Here is a 15,722-nt window from a genome sequence, read left to right as displayed (position 1 = left end):
ATTTTACAAAATATAAGAAAGTGATAATTGGCCAAATCTCTCTGTGTATTTAAACTATGGCTTCTTCTAAGTGTTTTACTGCAAGGCAGATCTCAAAGAGTCATAGAAAATCGGAAGAATCTCAAATGATTTGTTTTTGGCCACAATGATATATCCACAAATTATCACTAACATAATTGGGCACATTTACCAAAAGTGTTGAAAAAAATACATAGGGCCACTGCCAAAGTAACGAGATCCCTTGGTAGCAGCCTGTCTGTCATCAGTACTGGACTATAATATCGGTGGTTTGGGCAGTAGCCCAGGGCCTAAGCCTTCCTGGGGACCCTATGCCACCCAGACCACCGACCACATATTATACTTAGAAGGACCTCCACACTTGAAATTCTCATCTGTTTCTGCTCTCAATACACATGTATACAGAAGCCATTTCAGGACATTTGAAAGTCATCCAGAATCTGCAGATTGAATGCAGGCAAAAAGGACGCATCCTCCATTCCCCAAGAAGCTCAATTCTAGTACCATATGTAGGAAGTGAAATCTGGACTTTTAGGGGCGATAATATTCATACAGCCCAGTGCAAATGGCAGTTTTAAACAACCCCTGTCTGTCATTTGGTGATTGCAACCTGGGGCTGCTGCGGGGCCGGTCTGGTAGTGGTGGGGCCGGTCTGAAAATAATAAACCACTCATCTTTCCGACGCAGATCCGCTACTTTATCCAGTCCGGCCAGCTGCGCACAGATTATGATGTCGGCAAGCGGCTGATATCACTGTCTGTGAGCATCCGGAGCACATTGAGCTGTCACTGTGGGCAAGACTGAATAAAGTAGCGAAGCATGGGATAGGTGAGTACATGGTTTATTATTTGTATGTGCTTGGCAGGGGGCTGGCTGTATACTGAGGGGGAGGGCAGGTTGTATACCGAGGGGTAGGGAAGGCTTTATACCGAGGGGGAGGGCAGGCTGTATACTGAGGGGGGGGCTGGCTGGCTGTATACTGGGGGGGGGGGCATGCTGGCTGTATACTGGGGGGCAGGCTGGCTGTATACGGGGGGGACTGGCTGGCTGTATACTGGTGGGGCAGGCTGGCTATATACAGGGGGGATGGCTGGCTGTATACTGGGGGGCAGGCTGGCTGTATTCTGGGGGGCAGGCTGGCTGTATTCTGGGGGGGGGCAGGCTGGCTGTATTCTGGGGAGCTGGCTGTATACTGGGTGGACTAACTGGCTATATATTGGGGGGCATGCTGGCTGTATTCTGGGGGGCAGGCTGGCTGTATTTTGGGGGGACTGGGCTGGCTGACTGTATTCTGAGGGGCTGGCTGTATACTGGGGGGCTGACTGGCTATATACAGGGGCTGACTGGCTATATACAATGTGCTGACTCTCTATATACAGGCCCTGACTGGCGGTGTTATATGGCATATTGTACATAGGGGGCAGTATTATAGTAGTTATATTCTTGTACATAGGGGCAGTATTATTGTACAGGGCGGTCCCCTACTTAAGAACACTCGACTTAAATACGACCCCTAGTTACAAACGGACCTCTGGATATTGGTAATTTATTGTACTTTAGTCCTAGGCTACAATAAACAGCTATAACAGTTATCAAATGTGTCTGTAATTAAGCTTTAGTGTTAATATTGATTCTTATGACAACCCAACATTTTTAAAATCCAATTGTCACAAAGACCAAAAAAGTTCTGTCTGGGATTACAATGATAAAATATACTGATGGGTAGGCGTGGCCTGGCTATGTATAGGGCACACCGCCTCCACCACAACGCGGCCCTCATCCAGGGGTATAAGCCAGTACCTGGTCCCGCAGGCCTCCCAGGACACGCGGCCTACTCAGGAGGAGGACGGCGACCTGATTGATTTGTCGCTCCCGGCTGCCGCGCTCCAGATGCCGCCTCCTGACCCTCGTTCCGGACCTCCGGATCACGGCCCCCTTCCGTCGGGCTGTGCAGACTCCAGGTCCCCGGCGCGCGGAGCATGGCAGCCCCAAGATGGCGGACGGCACAGCTCTGATGCTCCTTCAGGCGCGGGACCCCGCTGTTCCGGCTCCACACACCGCCCGCTCCAGCAGCGACAGCACCGGCTCACCCAGGATGCCCACCAGCGGAGACCCGGCTCTCGTCCTGACTCCAGATCGGCCCGGAGACCCCCAGCACCGGCTCACCGATGTGACGGCGGCCCAGGAGGCCAGCGCTACAGGTACCTCCAGCCATAACCTATCGCCCTCTGGTCTCGCCACTCTAAAGTTGGGGATGAATGGCTCCTGCCTCACACCGGTACAGCGCAGCCCCACTCTGCAGCGGCCCACTCACCAAGCTACAGCCGCAGGTGAGCAACACCTCTCCCCTGCAGTCCGGGACTTTGACCCCATCCTGGTTCCACAGGAACAAAGGAGCCCCACTCGGGCTATGAGCCCCTGCCCCCAGTCTTCTGGGCTGCCCTCTTTAAGCTCAACAGGAGCCCCAACCCCAGAGCCGGCCCCACCTGCCACATGCCAGCAGTCTGCTTTGTATCCAGTGGTGGTGGTGCAGAAGGCCCCCTTGCTCCAAGCACTGGACCCAAAGGCCCCAGCGTTCTCCTATACGAGCTCAGACCCAGCCGAGTGTTCCCCGGAAGCCCCACCTGTCTCCCCTGATGCCTGGCCACAGAACAGGCTTCAGGACACCCAAGATAGTTTATCCATCCAGTCCCTCGACCGGTCACCTGCAATGGGGACACACACCTCTCCACAGCATTTTTCAAGTTACCAAAGTAACATAATAGAGGCGGGAGTGCTAGCGGACCTGCGTGCGCTCCGTAATCATATCAGAGCTATCCCAACGAGGGAGGATATGGAGAGCTACGTGGCTCGTCTTGAACAATCATACAGAGTGGAGATATCCAATTTGCGTGACGAGGTGCTTCAAATTGAGCAAAGAGTTACTACCACTGAATCCTCCCATCGCGCTGTTACAGAAAGGCTTGCAATCCACGATACGCAGATCTCGCTTCACTCCCAGCAACTACTAGCCCTCACAGAACAGATGGACGATGCTGAGAATAGGGGCCGCAGGAATAACATCAGAGTTCGGGGTGTGCCGGAATCCATTGATAACCAACAGATTGACGGGACTCTTAGAACCATATTCAACAATATTCTTGGGGTTCCTGAGGACTCCCCTGTAGAGCTCGATAGAGCCCACCGAACTCTCGGCCCTCGCTCAACTGACCCATCCCGGCCTTGGGACATTATCTGCAGAGTCCATAGATATCAATTGAAAGACCAAATCATGGCCAAAGCAAGGGAGGCAGGCAAAGTGCGCTTCCAGGGGTCGGATGTCCAACTGTTACCTGATTTGTCCCGCCTGACGCTACAGAAACGCAAGGCCCTTAAGCCACTCCTTGGCGTCTTACAGGACAGAAACATACCATACTCCTGGGGCTTTCCGTTTCGTCTCCAGGTTAGGCGAGACGGCATCCTGACGGTGCTCCGTCATCCCGGGGACCTCCCAGTGTTTCGTGCTGCTCTGAATCTGCCTGAGGTCTCCATTTCGGACTGGCCCTCTTTCCTCCCGACCGGTCCCTCTCCTCAACCACCGAGACAGCAGAGATTTCCTAGACGAAGAGCCAGGAGACACTCTCCGGATAGACGAGATGAGGGCGCCCAGGGCCCCCCCCACCCAAGATGAATATCTCCTGATCTAATCCGCACTCCGAGCTGTTCTTAAGGATCCCTTGGGCCCTTTTCTTTCCCTCACTTCAGTCGTTCTTGTTGGACTGGTCCCCAGTGGACTCCTGCAGTATCCTTTACAGTGTTTAGTAGTCATACACATTGTTACAGTTTTATAATGTTTAAGACTGACCTGACTACATCTAGGTCCACTTTGCAATGTTTTCATATTTAGGCATGGACACTTATACATGACTCCATTGGCGGTTCCTGGCCCCTGGGGGCGCCCTGCATAGACAGCGCGTCTCTCATTGGGCCCCACGACCAGCTGGACTGCTCGTGGTATAATTCGAACCCATTAGGCTCGTCCCTGTCGCTCGCGGCAGAGACAGACCCTTGTCCTTAGCGGCCCTTTAGGCTGCTTTATTTGTTTTCTTTGCTTTTTTCTATTTGTTTAATTGTTACCTTCTCTTCCTCCCCCTTCCTTCCTTGAGTCCTCCCCGTCACCTCCTTATCCTATTGTCTCCCAGTCGGTGTTTCCCCCAGTGATTGCCTGCCCAATTCGGACCTAAAGCTCATCTTCCTGTGGTTGTTCCCAACATGGCGCCTATCACCTGCTACTCCCTAAATGCCAGGGGCCTGAATATTCCCCAGAAGCGTAGCCAGGTCTTGTTCCGCATGCACAAGCTTCGGGCTGACCTTCTCTTCTTACAGGAGACCCACTTCCGCACCGATAGCGTTCCAGTGCTTAGGGACAGATATTACTCATCCTTGTTCCATAGCACTCATGCGGGGGCCAAATCGAGGGTGGTATCTATTGCTATCCATAAACGATTACTTCATGAAGTTATAGACTCCCAAACCGACCCAGAGGGCAGATTCATTTTTGTAAAAATAAGAATATGGGGCCAACTGCTCACACTGGCCTCGGTGTACCTTCCCAATAAAGACCAGATTAGAGCATGCCGCAAAATTCTGTCCCGATTACGGGATTTTTCAGAGGGCATAGTTGTTCTGGGGGGGGACTTCAATTTCCCGCTCGACCCCTCGGTCGACTGTTCAGTAGTGCGGCCTTCCCTGGCCCCAGCCCAAATGCGGAAATTACGGAAATCCCTTGGGGAATCACAACTGGTGGACGTCTGGAGAATCCTCCACCCACAATCCCGTGACTATACCTATTACTCCCCAGCGCACCGATCCTACAGCCGATTAGATATGTTTTTCCTAAGCCACCATGCCCTTACCTGGAAGCCGGAGGCCTCCATTGCCCCCTCCTTGTGGTCTGACCACGCGCCGATCTCTCTCGCTTTGGATATTCCGGGCCCTCGTGCCTCACCTTGGCGGTGGCGCCTTAACGACAATTTGCTAAAAGACTCTGTCGGTCTTGCTGACGTTCGCAAGCAGATTGCTGAGTTCTTCACTACCCATTCGGGACAGCAGCCGTCTCTCCCGGTACAGTGGGAGACCCTTAAGGGTATGCTCCAATTAGTATTTCTTAAGCATGGGGCCCGTCTGAAGCGAGAGAGATCGGCCAAAACACTGCTACTTCTGTCCAAAATAAGTGCCCTAGAATTGGATCACAAAAACGGAGGGTCCCAGGAGGTTCTGAATGAACTATTAAATACTCGAGAGGAGCTGAGGGAGTTACTGAATCAGAAATACTTAAGCTCCCGAGATAGGAATAAACGCTTCTTCTATGAATACTCCAATAAATGCGGGAAACCCCTCGCCAGATACCTCCACCCCCGCATGACTGGCACTTACATTCCACACGTTAAAGACCATGCGGACAGGTTGACTCATGACCCCAACAGCATTAACTCTGTTTTCCAGAAGTACTATAAGGAGCTATATAACCTTCAGGACCAGTTATCCGAACCGGCTGGGGCCAGGGAAATGGAGAGAATTCGGGCGTACGTTAAAGATACGGCCCTTCCCAGATTGACTAGTGAAGGCCGCGAAGGCCTAGAAGCGGACTTCTCTGAACAAGAGGTAATGGAGGCCATTAAAGCTACCCCAGCAGGTAAATCCCCTGGCCCTGACGGTTTCACCCCCCGCTTTTATAAGACCCTGAAGACTGAGATAGTCCCATTCCTGACACGTACGTTTAACTGTATCTCCTCTCAGGTCCCTCTCCCGCCCCAGTCACTACAGGCCTCCATATCCGTAATCCCCAAGCCTGGCAAAGACCATACCATTTGCTCCAACTACCGGCCAATATCCATCATTAATATGGACATAAAGATACTTTCCAAACTTATGGCCAATCGACTGGGACCCTTGCTTCCAGCTATCGTACACAATGACCAGGTCGGTTTCATCCAGGGGAGGGAAGCCCGCGATAACACTAACAAAACTCTGCTCCTCATTTCTAAGGCCAAGTCAACCAGGCAGCAGATGTGTTTGTTCTCGGTGGACGCAGAGAAGGCGTTTGACCGTGTGCACTGGGGTTTCCTCTGGGCTTCGTTGAGACAGTTGGGCATAGGTCCCCGTTTCCTGGGCTTGGTGCAGGCACTTTACTCTGCCCCCACGGCCCAGGTTCGAACCAACGGCATTATGTCGGACTCCTTCTACATTAAAAACGGCACCAGGCAGGGCTGTCCGTTATCTCCTCTCTTATATGTTATAGTCATGGAACATCTGGCTGTTGCCCTTCGTCGAAACCCCAGTGTACACGGTCTCCAGGTGGGATCTCGACAGTATGGCACTATACGCTGATGACCTTCTCCTCTATGTTTCCCAGCCCAGAATCACTCTCCCTAATGTCCTGGAAGAATTTAGGAAATTTGGTTCCCTTAGCAATTTTAAGGTCAACCTCTCCAAATCAGAAATCTTGAATGTCTCCCTCCCAGGGACTGAGGGGCTCCACCTGGCCTCTCAATTTCCCTTTAAATGGAAAAACTCTCATATTTGCTATTTGGGAATTAATATCTCGGCGGACCTATCATCACTGTATGCCCTAAATTACAAACCACTCCTAGACCGAACGGTTAGAGACCTCGGCCAACACCAAAGCCGCCACCTCTCCTGGTTCGGCCGCATAAACGTTCTTAAAATGGACACTATGCCCCCATTCCTGTATCTATATCAGATGCTACCGTTCCGACCCCCGAGCTCCTTTTTTACGACTTTACGTACGGCCTTTCGGAGGTTTATCTGGGGTGGCGGATCTAGCCGCATAAGTTTCTCTGTATTGACACGTACAAAAGCCAGGGGGGGGGTGGGACTTCCCGATCCAAGGTTATATCATACGGCGGCTATTATTCAAAGACTGGTTGACTGGACGTATAACGCTGACTCTAAACAGTGGGTTAAATTAGAACTTGATTTAACCTCCCCCACGTTACGTTATCTTCCCTGGATCCCAGCGGATTCTAGACCCTCGGACCTTAATCATTCTCTGTTTTCCCCATACTTCTTCTTTGCATGGGACAGGCTGATGAACATGAACACCCTGCTTAGGATGAGAGGCCCGCTAACCCCACTATTTCACAATCCTGCCTTCCCACCTGGCATGGGCAGGCAGAGGTTTCTCTGTTGGGAGGCTTCTTCCGACGTTCGCCTGGGTCAGATTGTCGAGGGCAATGCCGTCCCCACCCTGGGGTCCTTGCAGGCCTCCCATCCTGACTCCTCACTGTCCTGGCTAGAGCACAGGCAACTGACATCTTACGTAATGGCTGACCCAGAACACACCTCATTTGGATCGTCCCCCACGGCCCTGGAAGCATTATTTAGATTGTCCTCTCCACCATCACATGTACTTTCCACCATATACAGCTTATTGTTGGAAAATGCCACTTCTGATAGGCCAAACTACATTGGTGCATGGGAGGAAGCCCTCTCTGTCGAAATTACAGACGCTGAGTTAGACAAGGCCTTCCTATTCTCGCACAAGATGCCGCTGCCCTGCAGCGCTCAAGAGAAGAACTATAAAATATTGTCCAGATGGTATAGATGCCCCTCTCGGCTCCACAGAATTTTCCCCGAAGTCTCTGATGTGTGCTGGCGCTGCGGTGCGGAGGTGGGTACCTTACTCCATATCTGGTGGAGCTGTACAGCCCTTCAACCATTCTGGAACAAAATCTTTGACACTTATCATCAGGTCACTGGCAAGACGGCCACCCCTTCTCCTCAGATAGCTTTACTCTCGATTATTCCTGGTACTATCTCCTCCATCAAGAAGGGTCTCCTTCGTCACTTTTTGACTGCAGCCCGTTCAGTAATTCCCAGGCATTGGAAAAGCCCACAACCTCCTACGATAGTGGAGTGGGTTCAGGAGCTCGGTTTTATCCGGAGGATGGAGGAGTTGGTGGCCAACGATTCAGTAGACCCTAATAAGACGAACACAACTTGGGCCTCATGGGATGTTTTTCTGGACTCTCAGGGATTTCATGATCTCCTCCTGTCATAAACAAAACGTATAGTAGCTCCCACAACGTTCAAAAACCTACCCCTTATGTGTGTGTCCCCCCTCTTTCCTCCCCTTTCTTACCCCCCCCCCCAATTTCCCTTTTCTTTATATTCATGTGAGTGTTTTTATATTTATCTTTTATTAACTTGTTTATGTTATAGTAGTTACTTTGCCCGAGATGGCAACGGGGAGCTTTACTCCTTGCTGATTTACCCTTTAACTCTCCTCCCCATATGAGCAAATCATTGTTGCGTCTGACCCTGCGTGGTCGGGTTTATTATGCCATCTCCTGTTTGTACTGATTTTTGTAACCTTTTTCCAATAAATGTTGATTATACATAAAATATACTGATAAATAATGATAAATAATGACTTACATACAAATTCAACTTAAGAACAAACCTACAGACCCTATCGTGTATGTAACCCGGTGACTACCTGTAGTTATATTCTTGTACATAGGGGGCAGTATTATAGTAGTTAGATTCTTGTACATAGGGGCAGTATTACAGTAGTTAGATTCTTGTACATAGGGGGCAGTATTATAGTAGTTATATTCTTGTACATAGGGGGCAGTATTATAGTAGTTATATTCCTGTACATAGGGGGCAGTATTATAGTAGTTTTATTCTTGTACATAGTGGGCAGTAATATAGTAGTTATATTCTTGTACATAGGGGGTAGCATTATAGTAGTTATATTCTTGTACATAGGTGGAGTATTATAGTAGTTATATTCTTGTACATAGGGGATAGTATTATAGTAGTTATATTCTTGTACATAGGGGGCAGTATTATAGTAGTTATATTCCTGTACATAGGGGGCAGTATTATAGTAGTTTTATTCTTGTACATAGTGGGCAGTAATATAGTAGTTATATTCTTGTACATAGGGGGTAGCATTATAGTAGTTATATTCTTGTACATAGGTGGAGTATTATAGTAGTTATATTCTTGTACATAGGGGATAGTATTATAGTAGTTATATTCCTGTACATAGGGGGCAGTATTATAGTAGTTATATTCCTGTACATAGGGAGCAGTATTATAGTAGTTATATTCTTGTACATAGGGGCAGTATTACAGTAGTTAGATTCTTGTACATAGGGAGCAGTATTATAGTAGTTATATTCTTGCACATAGGGGGCAGTATTATAGTAGTTATAGTTTTGTACATAGGGGGCAGTATTATAGTAGTTTTATTCTTGTATAAGGGAATCAGTATGAGTCTTTCTCTGCATTGTACATGTTGATTTAGACCATCTATCAACAGTTTGTGTGGAGTTTAGTAACTCCACCTACATCACATGGTCACGCCTACTTGTTTTGACCCACCCACAGAATGGAAGTTTTTTTCCAGGGCCACTTTAAATTCCCAGCCTGCCCCTGATTGCAACATAACCACCAGGGTTGACAGTTTATGGGGGCAGCTGGTAAGGGGAAGGTGCATAATGGTTGCATCTTATCCAGGGACTCGCACTTGCAATGTTTAACTGTGATAGAATGCGAGGTTGTCTAGTTAGCAAGCTGAAGTGTAATAGTTATATGTTTCTTTTGCAGAGAGTACAAAATTCTGTATGAGTACCTCAGCCCTGGATTAGTGGTCTGCCAGCAAAAGACACAGAATCCAAAGTTGAGCCTCTGGATTATTCTGGGGAACCAACCAATAGGACATCCTGCAGCTCTCCAGGTGGCCCCAGCAGATATATTTATGATACAAATCCTTCTATAAACACCCTCTCTGGACAGTAAATTGCAGCCTGGATTACCACAGGATAGCTGAGCGCATAGAGATGATGGCTCTTAAAGGGACGCTAGAGAAATTAGTAAAGGCCCACTTGCAGATCATTACACAAGCACAACTCATATACCTGACCGCAAAGACGCACTGGACCAGCTCCATTTTATGTGGCCCAGGCAGTCGCCTCCTAGAAGGTTTTGGGGCCGTATGGTAGCTGCTGAAAAAACTGCTAGCACACAACCTGCAAACATGTCCATGTGGATGAGCTCTAAGACTGTCTAGTCTAACTTTACTCCAACTCTGTGCCAAAATTCTGGAACACTTTCCCCTGTGAATCCACACCTAATTTTGGATTGTTAGTGAGAGGAAACGTTAATTTTCTTAAGGGGTAGTCCGAATTTTTTTTTTTAAAAGGTAATACAGGAAACTGCCCACTATCGCTCGCCTTTAAATCATGTGCAACAAGTATATGCATTTCTAAAAAATCCTCTTCATATAAATGATATTAATCAACAAATCTGCCACATGTGAATTAAAATTATTCATTGTCTACATAAACATCTAATTGCAGCACAATTAGATTTTTATGTAGACAGTGAATTATTTTAATTACCAGTTTCTGTATTCCATTGTCATTTTATAAACCAACAGAAACAAACACATTTGTTTTTTCAACCAATCAATGAATGAACATAAAAGTGGCAATTTACCAAGTGCCATAGTAATGAAATGCCCCATGCAGCCAGCTCCCCCCCACTCATGATGATAAAATGCCCCATGTAGCCAGCCCCATGAAATTCCTTATGAACCCAGCCCCTCCCCCAGTTATAAAAAAATGCCCCATGCAGCCAGCAACCCCTACTGATAAAATGCCCCATGCAGCAAGCCCTCCACCCCCACTGATGACAAAATGCCCCATGCAGTCAGGTTCCAGTTAACTTGCATACTCACCTTCCTGCGGTCCCCGATTCTCCTGTCTCTGCGGCTCTTCTTTCCTCTCTTTGCACCACCATGCGCTCTGCCCTCCGGCGCACATTATGAAGTCACCAGCAGCCACATCATAATGTGAGCCAGCCGGCAGAGCGCACAGAGGCACCTCTTCCCACTGTCATAGCAGAGAGAAGAAAGAAGAGGAGCCACAGGGATGGGAGCATCGTGGAACCACACAATGCATCGGGAGCGTCGGAAGGTGAGTATGTAAGTTAATTTTTTTATAGACTCGTGTATAAGCCGAGGTGGCTTACTAGTAAGGATAAGGGTCTGTATACTATCGCCATCTAATTGTTCATGTTTAATGATTTCTAACTATAATGTTGCTTGAAAGAACTGGAGTTTTGAGACCCTCTTCATTAAATTATGGAACATTCCGGATTTCACCCAATTTAGTTTTCACCCTAAATTTAGTATTGAATACTGAATGTACCACACTCAGAGGTGTTCGGAGATATTTCCAAGACAAAGTTGCTGCACAATAATCAAATCAACTAATTCAATCTGCAACCACAAATCTCATCTGCACAAAGAAGGAAAGAAGCTACTGAGACGTGCCTACTACAACATGAGGGGAGATCACTTCTTATCAAGTTTTTTCAAGACTTTCTTCTACTAAGATGTTCCTCCACTGCATGGAAGATCAACCATTAAGCTTCAATAAATGTGAGTTTATAGTTGTAGAAGTTTACCCTTGTTTCCCTGTGCTTGACCCGCACCATAACATTACAGGCTGCCTCCCCTAACATCAGCCGGGGACCACTAATGGAGGACGCCCCAGGGAAAAAAATAGCATCTCTACTGCAGACAACTCCCTATACTACTGTTTACCCCTATGACCCTTGGGGCTGTGGCCTGGTTGAGATACGTTACTTCACCCTTTGGCTCTCCACCCCTGCCCTGACAACTCAATCTGGTGGCTGGATTGTTGCCTATTCCAGAGCCGAGGTTTGACTACAGTCTTTTCAACAATTCTTTGGGCAATTTTACAGACTTTGCAGATTTCTAAAGTACAGTTGTAATGTTACACCTGTATGTCATGAAAGGCAGTGCACTTCGCAAATAAAAACAGTAAACACAATAAAATATTAAATTAATTTAAATATCAAAAAATTAGGATACATTAATATTGTTATGTACAGGATGAAAAAGTAAGAATATACACGTGCAGGCAATACGGGTTAGTAAGTCATGCGGTGCTTCCAGCATTCAGGTTTCTATGATGGAACCTGGAGCAGGACATTACAGGAACCTTTATATACATCATAAACATCATTTTTGGCATCTAATAAAACTGAGAATAAAGAGGATAAATGCTGTGTTCTCTGTCTCACAGTTTGTTTATTCCAGACGTCTGCAGAAAAATAAAATCTACATAACTTGAGATGAATGAAGGTGGCGTGTCCAGACTGCAGCATGGAGGAGATTTATGTGCACCTAGCAATAAGTAGAGTAATTGTGTCAGTTTTACCTCTGCTATTTTACAAAGAAGGTCCTAAAACATTGGCTGTCTGCATTTAACAGCGTGTTATACAGGGCCTGTGTTCTATAGCAGTGTGGCCATAAAATGCTTTAGTGACAGCTGTTTCATCCAATGAATTAGATAAACTTGACCTTAATAAAACCATAAAAATGCATCACCGAGTCACCAATATAAAAGATAGATAATAAACATGCTGAGCCGTAATAGGGGGAGTACTCACAGGTTTCCATAGGGAACAGTCACTCCGGCTACTGGACCAGTGTCACAGCCCAGGAAGAGAAAGGACACATAGCATGCGGTGGAGATCAGGTTAACAAGCATCGCCATCCGAATCGCTCCAAGGGCAGAAAGACTTAATTTCTTCACAAGAAGTCCACCAAGAAAAATGCCCAAGCATGCACATGGTATTGCGGTCATTCCTAGAAAAAGTCAACACATTGTAACTATAACTTTATAGGGTCTGTTAAAATTTGTTAATTATTACTGTCATTCTACTTTGTCACTGAAACAAAACATCAAAAATGAAGGTGGTTATAGAACGTCTCATTATGGACACCAAAAGTGGTCTTTTGGATTTCGAAATATCTTCCTGAAATCTCATAAATGGCTTATTACACCTACAAGTAGAAAAAGGTTCATTGTACTCTGGTGGCGTCTTCATTGATGATATTTTTGGTGGAAAGGGACTGCTGTAGCCCCCTTTACACAACGGTAAGTGGGCACCTACTCTACAAGAGACAATCAAGTAAATCTACCACCAGGATCAAACATTGTAAACCAAGCACAATTACATTCTGGTGTGTGCTCACTTTGGCAGGATCCACTTCTCTTTTCACTTATTTTCTTTACAAAAAAAAGGTCTTACAAAACATGCAAATGAGTCAATGAAATGTCGAATAGCACCGAGAGCAGCATCTCTTAAATTGCCTGGGACTGCAGGAAGATTCAAGTATTTGGTGAACTGTTTTCGGGGCAATGGCCCGAATGTCTGTAGAAAGGGACTGCATATGCATTTTGGACAACATTTATTAAATCTTTTACACCTGGAAACAGGCATACATGCAGAATTGCCTGGAATTGCAAATAATGCCCCTTTTTGCCACTTGAGGCGGCGGTGCCAGGCAGTGCAGGGAGCCGGCGCTGGGTGTTGCTGACCAGTGCCTGCCTACTACTTATAGCATGAGTTAAGACTATGTTCAGGCTATGGCGCTATTCTACACCAGATTAATCCTGGTGTAGAAGTGCCCTAGCAGCTCATCGCCCAAACAGTGCCATCCAGATTTATCAGGAGACCAGAGCCTTGTGAAGATCCGCCACTTACCGGGGGGGATGGGTACAGCATTGTGGTCCTTTAACTCTAAGCCCCCTACTATCAATGGTAATTTCAACACAGACTGTATGACACATCCTTAACACATTGCTAGTGAGAAGAACATATCCTAACTGTTGGGGAAACAGTGAGTCAAAGCAGATAGATCCCCTCCTCGAAGCTTTTAGACAACAGCAAATTTACAGAAAGAGACCACAAAGAGAAGAACTGTTTGAAGATTACAACTAACATGATGGTCAGAATCAACATGTTATTTTTCAGGTATTTACACTAAGTTTTTTGAAATAGACATGCTTAAGGTAATTTTCTTCAATATGTAACATTTTTAGAAATACTGAAACCTCACTGTGTGGCCACCAAAATACATTGTTTTGCCAACACCATTTCTGCATCAAAATGTAATGCAGTAATACTGTAAAGAAACATATGTATTTACCTTCCCCTGTGTCATTCCTTCTATAAGATTTACAGACTTGCAGAATAGATGTAGTTATCTCAGCTTATCCCAGACTTGCACTTCATTAACTGCTGGCTGCATCTTCCATCTGTAACTTGTCGCTTCATTTTTCTTGCCCTGTGACTGATGGCTTGTCTACTTTATATTTTAATATAGAACTTACACAATGGATGAACGTTGAAATGAAATATCTAAGCAGCCAAATGACAAAATGTCACTGGAATATATCCAATTGACACCTAGACAAGTGTTTTTTTTTGCTAGATTTAGCAATACGGAGACGAGAAAGGCAAAGAAAGATCCCTTAATCTCGCTGTCTTGAAATATTCAATGCATTAGGGTCAGTCACCTAAATTAAGACATGGCTCCACTATTATGCATTTATTCTGGCACTATAGATGCTTTAGCACCATCACATTGTGTCACCAAGTCATTAAATATGATATTTCACAGTTATGGATCAATGACGAAGTGCCCTACAGGATTGTTATGACTGATTTCTTCTATATTGTAAATTCATGAGCTTTGTTGGAGGTCATTTACATTAGAGCATCCAGTGGTTGGCAGCCATCTTTAATTTTTCATTTTCTTACCTAGGAGCTGATTGGCTGATGAAGTTGTCAAATTGAATTGTTGTTCAAGATATTTTCCCAAGAATGCCGCAAAGCCAGCTACCACTGCAATCTCCATGCAAGCCGCGAGAACGATGCAGGTGAACACAGGATTGGATAACAAGTGCTTTGTGACTTTTGGAATGACTGAAATAGAATAAGACAGGTACAGTATGTTAAAAAATCTGCTTATTCTTCAGGTTTCCATATAGCCAACATACATTTCTATACAGAGTTAAAAATATTGTCGGATTTAGACAGTTTTGTTAGGAGGATCTATGAAAGACACGTTGACCAGAGGATGTCCCACTGCTAATGTCAAGGAAGAGATCCAGCATCATCTGCGGCACCTCCACAGGAGTAATAAAGTATTACATAATGGACAACATTTATCAAAATGAGTGCACTACTATGTGCAGTTGCTTTTGGAGTGTGCAGAGGGCACCAGATTCATCAAAACTGGAGCACGTTCTTCAAGAATCTGGCATCCCCTGCACTACTCTGGAAATATGAACCTTTTTTTTGGTGCACTTTGTTCATGCTGCAGAAATGTGGCGCATGTCAGACAGAATTGTGGAAGCACATCAAAAATAAATGTGGCGCAAACTACAACTTAGCACTAACACGTCTGTTTAGTTGCACATTTTTTCTGTATTGTCGGACACAGTGCAGCCACAACACAAAACTGGCGCAGACATTTTATAAATACATGTGCAAGCAGTTTGCACGTTCTTTTCAGTGAAAAGTCAGACAGAAAACTGGCGCAAACGCTTTAATAAATGTGGCCCACTGTCGTGTGAATAAATGGAAAAGCTGGTGTGGGTAAGCCAAAACTTTGAGAAACACATTTTGTAGACAATTTTATTAACTGATGAGGAATATTACTATTTAAAATGTTAGTCTAAGCAATTTTAGTTTGAAACTGTTCACCAGAATGTCCTATGTTCCCTTCCACCAGATGTTGCTGTCTCATCACATTGAATGAAATATGCTCACACATTTACACCACGACTCCATTTAAAGGAGCATGT

At 46.0% G+C, this 15,722-nt stretch overlaps 1 protein-coding gene across 1 annotated transcript in view; it reads right to left on the bottom strand.

Annotated features, from left to right (window-relative positions):
- Positions 1–15,722, bottom strand: part of SLCO3A1 (solute carrier organic anion transporter family member 3A1) — a 235,173-nt gene that overhangs the window by 37,780 nt on the left and 181,671 nt on the right. Inside the window, exons 5-6 of the mRNA XM_072148553.1 lie at positions 14,674–14,838; positions 12,514–12,712 (exon numbers count right to left, since the gene is read on the bottom strand). Of these exons, the coding sequence (XP_072004654.1) occupies positions 12,514–12,712; positions 14,674–14,838 (364 nt within the window). The remainder of the gene's footprint in view (positions 1–12,513; positions 12,713–14,673; positions 14,839–15,722) is intronic.

This window comes from Engystomops pustulosus, chromosome 4 (assembly GCF_040894005.1).
Source record: "Engystomops pustulosus chromosome 4, aEngPut4.maternal, whole genome shotgun sequence".
Lineage (NCBI taxonomy): Eukaryota > Metazoa > Chordata > Amphibia > Anura > Leptodactylidae > Engystomops > Engystomops pustulosus.
This window is presented reverse-complemented; position numbering and strand designations above follow the sequence as displayed.